Source organism: Rutidosis leptorrhynchoides, chromosome 4 (genome assembly GCF_046630445.1).
Source record: "Rutidosis leptorrhynchoides isolate AG116_Rl617_1_P2 chromosome 4, CSIRO_AGI_Rlap_v1, whole genome shotgun sequence".
NCBI classification, from domain to species: domain Eukaryota; kingdom Viridiplantae; phylum Streptophyta; class Magnoliopsida; order Asterales; family Asteraceae; genus Rutidosis; species Rutidosis leptorrhynchoides.
In genome coordinates this window covers 552,815,373-552,829,974 of record NC_092336.1, presented here as the reverse complement: position 1 = coordinate 552,829,974, position 14,602 = coordinate 552,815,373, and the positions used below count along the sequence as shown (strand labels likewise).

Here is a 14,602-nt window from a genome sequence, read left to right as displayed (position 1 = left end):
AACACACTTTGACCCGAAATTCCATCTGGACTTAGTAACGAACCTCCAATTACTAACTTATTTTGAAACCAACGACATGATTGTCATATACAAAGAAATATGTGGTACCCTACCATTTTTTATTTGGTAAAAAATATGTGGATAATATTATTATATAATTAATAATTGTTTATTTTTATTACGTATAAAATTAAGAAGACAATTAAATACAGTAGGCCATTGCTCCTAACTCTCTCATTATGTTTATTTGTAAGTATATTATCTATTATCTATTATTAATCATTTAATAAATTATTAGGTGAATTCAACTCAACTCAAAAAACCAAAATTATAAAACCAAACGGAAACATAAAGTCAAATTTGAGTTCGTTTTAGAATTTTTATATTTTTCATTCGCTTCATTTTTAAACCAAACAATTTAGAATCGAATATTAAACGCTCACACTATATAGTTAGGATTCACCAATGGTTTACTGAACAAAATAAGAATATGATATGATGGTAATTAATAATAATAAATGGAAAAGGCCATCTCGTCAGGTTGGCCTTTATCAAGACACATTATTGACATATAAAAATAAACAATATACTGTATTAGATATTAGATATTAGAATGAGTTAATTATACATCAAACATTGCCAAAGTCTCTCATTATGGGACTATGTCTTGAATTAACGTAATTTTTCAAAACTTATGATAACCATGTTGGTAATATTTAATAAAACGATATTGACCTACACACACTCTGTCGTTTAAAAAATGTGCCACACGTAACGTGGTCTTTACTTTAGGGTTAAATTGTTGCAAAAAACATGTGTATCGGCAGGGACATGTTAGCCATGTGTTGACTTTGTCAACCCATCCAGCGGTCCCCGGTAGCCCACTGGAGCCTGGCGAAACACCATCACCAATTAACCCACAGCATGCCAGGCCCGAGATTCGAACCTACATTGTTATTGTTGCAATCTTCGCATGCGTGGGACCAAGAGATCATTTGGGCCCGGTAAGAATGGTTTTGATCCAATTATTTGGAAAATCCTCACCTAGTGGGAATCGAACCCTCACCTCCCCGAAGGGAGAGTGAGTCATTCACCACTAGGCTATTGGCCCATTTTTTACTTTAGGGTTAAATGTTGTAATTACCATAATGGAAATATATAATATAATATTGACAGTAGACTAGAATTGACAATTATTGGAAGTTTGAAATACACCCTTCCTTTTAGGATTCTAGAAAACTTCTAGATACACAAGGAGCTACAAAAAAGCTTTTCTAAGACCATTCTTTAAATTTGTTTCCATTTTCTCTTTTTTCATCAAAAATGATTCTCAAAGAGATGACCACGCAACCTTGCATGTGACTATTAGGGAGGTCCCAAAGGTTCGCCCAGCCCACCCGCCCACACCCGTCCAGCCTGGGCGTCGATGGCACGGAGGCCGTCCAGGTCCCGCCCAGCCCTTCGCCCAGCTCCCTCGTCTCTCCGTTCGTCTATTTTAATCACATTTCAGGACGGAATGGGCTGAATTTTGTGGTACTTTTTGCTAGTGGTTTTGTACAGTTGATTAATTAATTAATATAGTGGGTGAGGAAGGAGTGTCGCTGTTGGGAGTGTTTAGTCCTGGGTTTAGTCTAGGATGGAAGTGAGATGAAAGTGCTGATGTAGCGCTGAATGATTGGTTAGTCCTGGACGAAATCCTGTCATGGTTGGGACCTCTCTTAGGTTGCTCCCAATGGAGGAACTCCTCCTTCCGCCCAGCCTCTAGTCCAGGAGGACACCAATGGCAGCAAGGTGTCCAACCTTTAGTCCAGGGTGCCGCCCTCCTGTTAGTCTTCCTCTTAGTGCTTTTATAAAATATCTGAGGACGGAGTGTTTGTATATATTCATTGTACTTGTAGTATTATGAGTTGTACATTATTTAATTAAATAATTTAAGTGGATCCAAATTTATTTGATGGAGTATGTCATGGTTGATAGTGTTTAGTCCTGGAAAGGAAGTGCTGATGTGACGCTGATGTAACATTCAAAACTAAGAAGGGAAGAGTTCCTCCATTAGGAGCACTCTTACCCTGTGTAAAGACTAAAGACTAAACTCATGCATCCTTTCACGAGTAGTTGTAGTTTTTGACAAACATATTCACATTTGAACTTGAATTTACAATCTTATAGTTGAAGAGTTAACTCGATACTTCTAGACCATAAACCAACAACCTCATGACTATTAGTATAATTTTTTGAGTAAAAGAGAAAACCCAACTATGAACTAGCACATTGGCTCATTCATAGAAGGTAAAACCTCTGATAATCAAGCCCTCCGAGCGAATTTGCGAGCATAGTCCAACGGTTCCCCCTATGTCCTTTAAGTCATGAGATAGAGAGAGGTCATTGGTTCGATCCTTGGGGATGATATGATTTTTTTTTTAAAACAATTGAAGTCCAATAATGGTGGTATATATCGACCCTATAGGAAGGTTTTATCAGATTCGTTCAAGGACCTCTACTCAGGAACACTGCCCGAATGGATGTGTTTCCGGGTACTGTCGATCGGGTTCGAGTTTCTGCCCGAACGTGTGTGTTACGTGCAAATGATGAGGGTCGTTGAAATAAATGATCTACTGATACCAAAATATCGGCGTTCAAAAAAAAAAAAATCAAGCCCCCCGAGCGCGAGATTTGGTACCGGGTGAATTGCGTATTATGCGCACCCTCTAGTCACACTATCTTTTTGAACAATCTGATATAGCCAGAAATTTAACCCGAGTGATATGATTTATTGTGGAACTCGGTGACCACTCACGCGACTATTACTATAATTAACGTTCTCTTAAACCAAACGCCTCCAAATAATTGAAAACGAGCATCATCTAGAATTAGATGTTAATGATTATGACATTTCACAGTCATAGAGTACGTCATCGAGAAAAGGCTTTTATAGCCAATTACTGTACTACGCATGCTCGTGACAAATATTAGCTATCGGGGCGCACTAGTCACATTTTGAAAAAGAAACTAAAAAATTACCTTTTTTCTCATGTTTATCGTTAGCTTAAAAGAACATTGCTAAGCCAGTTAGTAAAAAGAAAAAGAAAGTAAATATTTAAAATATTTAAATTGTGATCGGATATTATAATTAAATTAAATTGTGATCGGATATTATAATTAAATTATTCTGCATTTTAACCATTTAACGCTTAATTATTTTATTTTATCAAACATATCATAAATGTATTAAAGCTTTTAGTGTACTCCGTACTCGTCTTTTTTTTTTTTTTTTTCTTTTCCAAAGGGCCATTGGCCTGGCGGTATGAGAGGAACCCTTCAACCAAGAGGTTGTGGGTTCAAGCCTTACTTGAGGCAGTGAGATGTAAATATTCGTGGTTTCGTGTGTAGATTGTAGGTTTGCCTTTAAAAAAAACTCGTCTTTTCTTTTTTACTAGTGTGATAATTATTATAATCTAACTCTTTTAATAAATAGCCGAATAGAAATAAAAGTAAGATTCATCAATCAATTTTTTTATTATTATTATTATTATTATTATTATTATTATTATTATTATTATTATTATTATTATTTTTGAAAAGCAAACAGATATTTCTTTAAATTAAACGAGATACATATATATTAGCCTTAGACTTTGAGAGATAGGCTGGGCAGGAGAGAAAAAAAAAAAAGAAACTAGAGAGTACAAGTCCTAAAACGTACAAAAAAAAAAATTACTCGAAACAAAATTGCACTAGGTGCAAGCGAAGAGACCCCTATCCATGATCATCTATTGAGTTCATGTTAGATAACCATTGAAGCCAATCGAGAGAGGCCTTCTTCGATCTGTTTGATAACCATTCAAAGCTCCGAACTTGCGTTTCTTGAAAAACGATTGGGATTGTCCAACTTGATTTGCGGAATAGTTTGTTATTCCTATTTTGCCAAATCTTGTAGGCACATACCCAAACGTATGCCTGTCACATTTTTGTGTTTTTGATCCAATTAACTGACGAAATAAATCCCTTTGGAAGTTTTGATAACGAAAGGTTTAGATGTCATCTCACACCTCATCAACGAAATAAACGCTGCCATAACTCCTTTGCAAATGAACAATGTAACAATATATGATCAAGAGTTTCTATGTCATTATCACATACCGGACATCTAGTCGAGTCGAGGTCAAAATACCCCTTTTATCGAGTTCAATTCTGATCGGTAAACGATTTCTTTCTGCTCTCCAAACGAAAACTTCTATTTTTTGAGGTACCAAGTTATCGAGTTCATCAATCAAATTCTATACCGTAAATATTTATTGAACTTTGTATATAAATAGTATAATATTTATTGAACTTTGTATGTATATAAAACGCAACAGATCTGTCCCATTAAAAGTTGAACTTTTCGTTTGGCGAGCAAAACTTCATCGACTTCCAGTTAAACTCGAACTTGACAAACGTGGTTTAGACCTCGGTTCGGTTCTTTGCAATATCTGCCAAGACTCGTCCGAGACAACCGAACATATTCTTGCCACATGCCCCCAGGTTAAAGCTATATGGTTGGATTTTTACAAATGGTGGAATTTTTCTCCCCCGGCAGAACTAAACGTCGCGGATTTATTTTCAAGTAGCTGCAGCTCCAGTCTCTCATCGATAGGTTCAAAAATATGGGAAGCCACCAAGTGGGTCTGCGGTTATTCTATTTGGAGATATCGCAACCTAAAAATCTTTCAAAACCAAATATGGGACATACCTTCAATTCTAGCGGATATCCAACTTTCATCCTTTAAATGGATTTCGGGTCGAATAAAGAAAGCTCAAATTCAATGGTCACAATGGCTCATTAACCCAAGCTCGTATTGCGTTGTTACATCAAGAGTGGGCATTGGCTAATACCCCACAGCATCCCCTATGCTTCTCGTGGCTAACCTTCTATAAGGCAAGATCTTCAGGGGTTAAACGGGCCTTGGAGTTTATGCTTTGTCGCTGCTCGATCAGCACTGTGTACTACTTCGTGTCCCTACTCGATTCGTTGAGTCCCCTCTCCTGGGGGTTTTACTTATAGTCGGTTTTTAATTCCATTTGTCTAGTAGTTATAATCGTTGGATGTTTGTTACTTTTCGGGGATGTATAATGTACATATATTTATATATTAATAAAATTATTTTGCCTTTCAAAAAAAAAAAAAAAAAATTATTGAGAAGAAAAATGGAAGATCAATTTGAAGTTGATATAAACAATGATACATTACTTTTATACTTTGATGCAGAAATATTACTACATTAAAATACTCATATTAATATCAGAATTTGAGTTGTTTTTTTTTTTTTTTTTTTTTTTTTTTTTTTTTTTTCTACATGATCTTCCATGCTATGACAACCCACTTTTTAATTTCTAACCATTAAAAAAAATACTCATGCTCATTGGTCACTTTAATGTTTAATACGGAGTATTAGAAGAAATATTCGATAAAATAATGAATAATAATAATCAGTATATTGTATTTTTTTATATTAAATATTAAATATTAATCTGACAACGAGTAAGAAATGTTTTGTTGGTTTTTTGCTTCCATGTTTGAAACGCTTACAAGTTTGTGTATTCCATTTAAGCAAAAACATCCAGCCAGTCACTACTTCTATACTCTCTCAAAACCAAAAACTTAAAACAAAATAAATAAAAATATAACATTAATATTTGGAAACTAGGGTTCAAAAATCACAATCCTTTAACTTTGGAAACTTCATCCTCTAAAGGTACTCTCTTTGATCTCATCTAATTATTGCTTTAATGTACTTAAGATCATCTGTTTTCAACAAAAATCTCCTTTTCTAGTTGTTAATTTCATGTGCTTGCTTGAATTGCATGTATATTGTTAGGAATTGTATGTGTTTAGTTTTGGTTCTTAGGGTTTTGTACTTTTGTTTAATAAATTTGTTAATTTTGCTAAAATTTGCAGGTTGAGTGTACTTTAAGAGCTGGTTCCCTAACTTTATTTAGATAAAGTTTAGAACTTTATGTTTGAGTTTAACTTTGAGTCTAATTTTAATACAGTTTGAGTTAATTTGAGATGATAAGTTTGGTTTTGGCAGTTGGGGCTTTTGTGTAATTGAGAAAAAGGGTAAATAATTTTGGGTGTATATCGATATGCCGACGAGTGGTTATAATATGCCATTTGGTACCTTTCGCAGATCGATTATGGGAATCGGGAACGATCATAATCAAATTCATTCAATGGATGTTAATAGTGAATCTAGTTCTGAATTTCATTGTGAACTTGGATCTTTTGATCATCAAGTTTTCAGGCAGTTTCGTGCACTTTCAGCTACTTCTGCTGATGAACTTTTGTCTCTTGATTGGATATCTAAATTATTGGATGCCTTTATTTCTTGTCAAGAAGAATTTAAAGTGATACTGTCCCAAAACGAGGCAGATCTTTCAAAACCGCCTTTAGATAAGTTTGTGACTGATTTTTTCGATAGGAGTATTCGGGCACTTGACATTTGTAACGCTGTTCGTGATGGGATTGAAAAGATTCGTCTTTGGCATAAACAATTGGAGATTGTTTCTGGTGCTTTTAACTCAAAACAGAGAAATGTAATGGTTGAAGGGCAGTTTAAGAGAGCAAAGAAAGCATTGACCGATTTAGCGATTATCATGCTTGATGAAAATAAAGAAGCGGGGTCCGTTTTTTCAAACAGAAACCGATCTTTTGGGCGCCCGAATAAGGGGAAAGAACATCAACAAAAAACAGGACACTCGAGGTCTCTTTCTTGGAGTGTGCCGAATTCATGGTCAGCAAGTAAGCAGCTTCAGTCAATAGCTAATGGGTTGGTCCCACCTCGAGCTCATGAAATTTCAGCGACTAATGGTTTGGCTAACATTGTTTACACAATGGGTTTTGTTCTCGTGTTTGTTTTGTGGGTTTTGGTGGTTGCAATCCCATGTCAAGATCGAAATCTTCAAGTTCATTTTTCTGTACCTAGGCAGTTTTCATGGGGTACTCCATTAAACTTGCTTCATATTAGGATTATGGATGAATCCAAGAAACGAAAGAACAGTGTTGGGCTGCTAAAGGAGATTTACCAAATGGAAAAGTCGATTAATTTGGTCACGGATTTGGTTGACTCGGTCAACCAGTTTCCATTGACTGCAGAACAGAAGGAAGAAGTGCAAACAGGCATTCAAGAAGTGGCTCGGGTTTGTAATACGTTTAAGAATGGATTGGACCCGTTTGAACGACAATTGAGAGAAGTGTTTCGCAAAATCATGTCTTGCAGAACCGAGGGTCTCGAAATTCTGGGCAGGCCACAATCTTGAGTATCAAATGTCAAGAGAAAAAAGAAAAGAATAAAAAACTTTGTTTTTTTTATGTCTAGTTGTGTTGCAGGAGAAAAGTGGATCAGATTCAGTGGACAATTAAATGGATAATGAAATGGTAATTTGTGTAGTTCGAGTATACTTTTTATGTGTTTATACCTTTATTCATGTTTCTTTATGTTAAATTATTGATCTTTATTTTATCTGTATCATCCTTTTCTTTTGTTTCATTGATTATTTTATTCTTTGTTACATATATACCTGCCCTGCTATACTGGAGAATAACTGTAAGTAAACTTGTGATATAATAATGTATATGGAATAGAATATTATTTTAGTAGCTTAAATCAGTGATAATGAAAGAGTAAATGTGATGCAACATGTGATGTTTAGTTTGGAAGAGTGTGATGGATTTGAAATAATTAATCATATATACATTTTGGTATGCTCAAATAAATGAAATATTGAGTGTGCATTAGGTGAAGGTCACATATATAGGCAGCAATGAATTAATTGAGTGGAACAAGTTAACATGATTTCTGGCTAGACATAAATACTTGGGGTCTAGCCCATGTTTTATGGTACCTATTAATAATTATCAATAGATTTATAATCTGTTGGTCCCCTCTTTGATATCAACTACCCACCAACCATGCAACAGACTGGTTTGGCCCTGTACCTTTAACCCAACCCATGGAATTGTATTTATCAAATTGCTCAGTCCAGCCCACTGAGCCCAGCCCAGCGTACATGACCCATTTTCAAACTGAAATTAATTTATTCCTGGTTATATACTACCTGACTTAGAGATTTAGATTTCTAAGAATGAATTTGTTTAAACCTGGTGCTGAATTTCTTATTTAGATAGCTAAATGTAGATATCAAGGAAGTGATTGATTTAAATTACACAAATCTTATACTAATTGGAGGTCAGCAAATTTACATAAGTTAGTACATCTATATAATGCCTTTAGTCTAGCAGTACAAAAAGATCCCTTCAATCAAACATATTACTGTTCAAAAACCTTCAGTATATACTTGCATAGATGTTTTTGATGAAATTTGTACCTCGCTGTTCAACTGCCTTGCATGTTCCATTTCGAATCCCGATATCATCAACTCTATTTTGATGATATATGCCTATACTAAGAAAATCGTCGATAAATTTGTAGACGTTAAGACTAAGGATCTTAAATCGTTTGTAACTCGATCTAGAGGCGGAAAACTCTAAAACAAAGATTAATCGAATAACGGGCCGTGTCAGGGTCGAATGAGTCAAACCTAGGATGAAATCTAGATTAGAACGACTCCTAACGTGATTATTCGGTGGGTTTTGGACTTGGGAAACGGCTAGAACGAAAACACACGGATTAGGGTTAATGGAATGACTAACCTCACAATGGAGGTCTAAACCCGTATTTATACTGCCATCAGACACAGTCTGTCTACTGTCTAAGATAGTCGGTCGACTGTGATAAAACATTAACACACACACACACATAAAGATTCAATAGTCACAATATTAAATGTTATTAGATGACCGAGTGTAAACAAATGATAAACGTAGAACTAGGGATTATGCACTAACAAAATTCACTTATATAACCAAGCTAACCTTGTTTGTTTCCGTTATGTGACGTATTGCAGCCGGCCGGTTGCACTCACAAATTGCTTACATACAAAACAAATGCGATGTTGAAGTGAAACGGTGCATTGGCACCTGAGCCTGTAATTGGATCAAAAATTTGCAGCATGATCCGGAATCATCGCTATTGCTATCATAATAATAGTATAATACCGCCCCCACAGTATGACTAGATATGTCATCATCCCACGCAGCTTAATTGAAAAAATGCATATTAACTAAGACTTTAGGGCACCAAAATTAATGTTGCTAACTTGCTATGCATGCTGTTAACTTGTTATTATAACAATAACTGTCAACTGTTGACTTTCATCAAATGGTGAAAGAGCCCAGACAAATGAGATACATAATGTCAAGCGTCGTAACTAGAAAGCAAACGACAAACAAACTTAACAAGCTATGGTATCTAAGAGCAAGCCGTGACGAACCGAACCAAAAGAAAAAAAAAAACCAAACATAACCGCACCTAGAAACACACATCAACAACCTAAAAACAAACCATTACTAGAGAAAATAATTCAAACCGGACGCATTTACTTGTACGATTTGAAAACACAAAAAACTTGGGATGGTCAGAAAAAAATGATTCTTTTGCCTCAGTTGCACGAACTCCACCAACAAAGAGCTATTCATCGAACCAAATCCTTAACAAAGACCGCTTTTAATGCTTCTTGAATGAAATCGATTTGATTAGCACAGATCTTCGATGTGGGTATACCGTAGTCCGCAGCCGCATCATCCTATCTTGGCATCTTTTCACGACAGTCCGGCGCTAGAACACCCAACAAAATCGCACGATTAGAACCAACTGCCATATCAGGTGAAAAACCACACTCTACGACTCATTCAATCAAAGAAACATTGTCAACCTCTTCGATCCACACTTCAAGCCGGTAACTACATCCCAAATCTTTTACCGCCTCCACTTTTTCGTCGTCCCACACTTTCTGTCTTAATGAAGACGTAAAACACACCCAATTGACCCAAAAGTACCGTAGATTTCGCAACCGCAAGCATATTTCCAAACAAACTCATTGCGACCCTGATATTTTCAAGCGAGGTAAAGCTCGCTGGAAGTCCTCTATTCTCCACCCAAATGAATCTAATTAACCTATGTGCCCTGTTTTTAAAAGGATTGACAAGAAGAAGATCATCACGTGCCATAAAAGTTGCCATGAGCTTAGAGAATTCGACACCATCCAAGCACTTCACTACACAGTGATGACGTATGGTTTAGCCCAATTAGGGTCTACACAATTAACTTGAGCCCCAAGTCAATTAACCCTAATTCCCATATATAAATATGGGGCAAAACCTACATCAAGTTCACAATCTCCCAATCGCATACAACTCTTACTCTCTCAATGAAAGCACCACCTCATACGATCATTCGATCACACCGCAACGCCGCCACCGCAAGTCCGCAACGTACACGGCAGTTATCGTTGGATCTTCTCCACGATCGTCTTCACGATCGCAACTCTAGGGTTTTTACCTACGGGTCTTGTAGGGTTTTTTCTCCCTTTGCCGTCGATAAGGTCTGACTATCGACCGGCGGGCAATTCGTTGGCCACCCTCCCGAGATCATAATCTCGGGTACGGGTTATTCACGGTAACCGGACCGGAGATTAACGACGTTGACGCCTAAAAAAACCCTTTCGCATTGATGTCCGTGTGTATGTTTTCCCTTGGAAAAAATATGCATGAACATTTGGCGCCCACCGTGGGGCACGATGCATTATGTCTCGTGTTTCTACCGTCTATCGTTCGGTTTGAGAAGGTTTTTCTTTTCTTATTGAGCTTTTAATTCGTTATATGCGGTTTAAGTACATGAATATTTAGCGCAGATGTTCGCGCGCTTGCGCAACTGTCCACGCGCTTTTGTCCAGGTTACGTACACTTTGCGCACAGTTGTCCGCGACTTTAGACGCAATTTTCATGCGGTTTTACGCATGGTAGTTCACGCGGTTTCCCTGCACACTCTGCATGCGGTTCTTTGCGCATCTGTTCGCGGGTTTACGCACAGTTGTTTGCGCAGACTCATGTGAACTTATTTTTCGCAGCATAATGAGAAGTTCGATACGATACTTGACAAAAATATCATACCGAACTTGGGAGACTTGATGACGTAGGGTTTAGCCCAATTAGGGTCTACACAATTAACTTGGGCCCCAAGTCAATTAACCCTAATTCCCATCTATAAATATGGGGCAAAACCTACATCAAGTTCACAATCTCCCAATCGCATACAACTCTTACTCTCTCAATGAAAGCACCACCTCATACGATCATTCGATCACACCGCAACGCCGCCACCGCAAGTCCGCAATGCACACTGCAGTTATCGCCGGATCTTCTCCATGATCGTCTTCACGATCGCAACTCTAGGGTTTTTGAAATGTCCCGTTCATATTGATTATAAACGTTCCATATTAATTGATCTCGTTGCGAGATTTTGACCTCAATCATATCCTTGTCTATTTTACAGTATAAAAACAAAATGGACGTTAAGGGTAGACAACCGAATATTTTAGAAGACCTACCAGAGGATATGATTGAGGAAATCTTGTCTAGAGTCGGTCAGAATTCATCAGCACATTTAGTTATGGCGAAATTAACTTGTCAAACATTTGAAAGACTTTCCAGAAATGCCTTAGTTTATAAAAGGCTTTCCTTTGATAGGTGGGGTATATCACATTGGGGAGACTTTAAGTTACGCCGTGTTTTCTTTAAAGCATTAAATGCGGGGAACCCAAATGCAATTTTACGTTACGGGTTAAGAACCTATTTTGACTCAACATATCCCAACATAGGATTTCATGAATTAGAAAGAGCTTCTAACATGCAACATAAAGAAGCATGTTATGCTTACGGGTTAGTGATGTTCGCTTCTTACCAAAGTGAGAAAAAGAACATCGGATTGCAGCTTTTAAATAAAACTTTCCCACAAGTGACGGATTCAGTAGTTGGGGTGAGAAACAAGGTTTTTAGATTATTACGGGGCTGTTGGACATTACGAAACCCTCGTCCTTTTGACGACATTACAACATGCTGCCTAGCCAATGGTCATAACGGTTATTTTCCACAAGACCAAGGATGGAAAGTCATCTTAGTAAAACCAGAATGCATGACTTGTTTCTGGACTTAGGAATTACGTGTCTTTATTTCCTTTGCTGAACAACTTGCGTATTAACTAGATTTATCTTCAAAACTGTCCTGTATCATAGTGTACTATATTTCATGTTATATGTAATATAGCGAAGTTGTAAGTTTGAAGAATATTTGTATGTGATATATTATTATAATCAGTTTTTCATATGGAATTGTAGTAGTTGAATTGTATATTAGCTACTAAGTATGAACTTAACGGGTAGGTAGTACCCGAATTTAAACTTATAAAATGCTAATATGAAGAAAAAGCTTTTATAAATGAGTTCATATTATGCTACGAGATACTATTGACTACTCTTAATATTCTATATGATTAACTTGTTTCATTTGACTATTTTGAAGGAAATGACACCGACTACTCGACACACCTTGAATATGAGCGAAGAGGAATTTCATGCCTTTCTTGCTTCAAATATAGCCGCAGTACAGGCCGTGCTACATACCAACAATAACTTTGAATCTAGCAATACAGCTAACGGCGCAAGAAATCGTGTAGGATGCTCCTACAAGGAATTCACTGCCTGCAAACCTCAGAATTTGATGGGACTGAAGGACCAATCGGATTGAAACGATGGACCGAGAAAGTTGAATCGGTGTTTGCCATAAGTAAGTGTGCTGAAGGAGACAAAGTGAAGTACGCTACGCATACCTTCACAGGTATTGCGTTAACATGGTGGAATACCTATCTAGAGCAAGTGGGACAAGATGTTGCTTACGCGCTACCGTGATCAGCATTCAAGCACTTGATGAACGAGAAGTACCATCCCAGAACCGAGGTCAATAAGCTCAAGTCAGAACATAGAGGGTTACGAACACAGGGATTCGATATTACTTCGTACGAAAGACGATTCACAGAATTGTGCCTATTGTGTCCGAGAGCGTTCGAAGATGAGGAAGAGAAGATCGACGCGTTTGTGAAAGGGTTACCGAAGATAATCCAAGAAGATATAAGTTCACACGAGCCTGCCTCCATACAAAAGGCATGTAGAATGGCTCACAAACTAGTGAACCAGATTGAGGGAAGAATTAAAGAACAGGCGGCCGAAGAGGCCAACGTGAAGCTAGTTAAAAGAAAGTGGGAGGAAAACGGTGATAAGCGTCACCAAAACAACAACAACTATCCCAACAATCGCAACATCAATCGCAACTACAACAAACGGCACAACAACAACAACAACAACTATTACTACAACAATCATCCCAACAACAATAACAACCGCAACAACAACAACAATCAGAAGCAGCTATGCCAAAGGTGTGAAAAGTATCACTCGGGGTTCTGCACCAAATTTTGCAACAATTGTAAAAGAAATGGTCATAGAGCAGCGAAGTGTGACGTCTACGGACCAGGGGTTAACAGAACGAAAGGAACAAATGGTGTCAGAACGAGTAATGGCGGAGCAAGTAGTGTCGGAGCAAGTTATGCCAATGTAGTTTGTTATAAATGTGGAAAACCGGGCCACATTATTAGAAATTGCATGAACCAGGAGAACACGAATGGACAAGGCCGCGGAAGAGTTTTCAATATTAATGCGGCAGAGGCACAGGAAGACCCGGAGCTTGTTACGGGTACGTTTCTTATTGACAATAAATCTGCTTACGTTTTATTTAATTCGGGTGCGGATAGAAGCTATATGAGTAGAGATTTTTGTGCTAAATTAAATTGTCCATTGACGCCATTGGATAGTAAATTTTTACTCGAATTAGCAAACGGTAAATTAATTTCAGCTGATTATATATGCCGGAATCGAGAAATTAAACTGGGTAGCGAAATATTTAAGATTGATTTGATACCAGTAGAGTTAGGGAGTTTTGATGTAATAGTTGGCATGAACTGGCTGAAGGAGATGAAAGCAGATATCGTATGTTACAAAAATGCAATTCGCATTGTACGAGAAGAAGGAGAACCCTTAATGGTGTACGGAGAAAAGGGCAACACGAAGCTACATCTTATTAGTAATTTGAAGGCACAAAAACTAATAAGAAAAGGTTGCTATGCTGTTCTAGCACACGTCGAGAAAGTACAAACTGAAGAAAAGAGCATCAATGATGTTCCCGTCGCAAAAGAATTTTCCGATGTATTTCCGAAAGAATTACCGAAACTACCTCCACATCGATCTGTTGAATTTCAAATAGATCTTGTACCAGGAGCTGCACCAATAGCTCGTGCTCCTTACAGACTCGCACCCAGCGAGATGAAAAAACTGCAAAGCCAACTGCAAGAACTATTAGAACGTGGTTTCATTCGACCAAGCACATCACCATTGGGAGTGATAATGCTAAAAGCAAACATATATTTCATAGCATTATTCCTCAAGAAAGACAAGCTTTTAGTTGCAATTGTTCTATTTACAAGTGATATTCGTTTAAATAATAAAAGGTAAAGACAAAAGATAGATTCGATGAATTGAAGACGCAAAGGTCCAAAAAGCTCAAAAGTACAAAATACAATCAAAGAGGTTCCAATTATTGATAAGAAACGTCTCG

The 14,602-nt window shown here is 37.2% G+C and overlaps 1 protein-coding gene across 4 annotated transcripts; it reads left to right on the top strand.

Annotated features, from left to right (window-relative positions):
* The first annotated feature begins 5,607 nt into the window (after positions 1-5,607).
* Positions 5,608-7,571, top strand: LOC139845236 (protein ROH1D-like). 4 transcript variants are annotated; one of them, XM_071835485.1, is made up of 2 exons: positions 5,608-5,735; positions 5,939-7,571. In XM_071835485.1, exon 2 carries the CDS (start codon positions 6,127-6,129, stop codon positions 7,297-7,299), a length of 1,173 nt encoding a protein of 390 aa, XP_071691586.1. In that variant the 5' UTR covers positions 5,608-5,735; positions 5,939-6,126; the 3' UTR covers positions 7,300-7,571. The 4 variants fall into 4 exon arrangements, with proteins under 4 accessions (XP_071691586.1, XP_071691588.1, XP_071691587.1 ...); XM_071835487.1 differs by having other exon boundaries at positions 5,634-5,735; positions 6,072-7,571; XM_071835486.1 differs by having other exon boundaries at positions 5,636-5,735; positions 6,034-7,571.
* The last annotated feature ends 7,031 nt before the right edge of the window (positions 7,572-14,602 follow it).

Coding starts and splice junctions, on each gene's coding strand:
- LOC139845236 (XM_071835485.1), top strand. CDS start 6,127: ATGCCGACGAGTGGTTATAATATGCCATTTGGTACCTTTCGCAGATCG.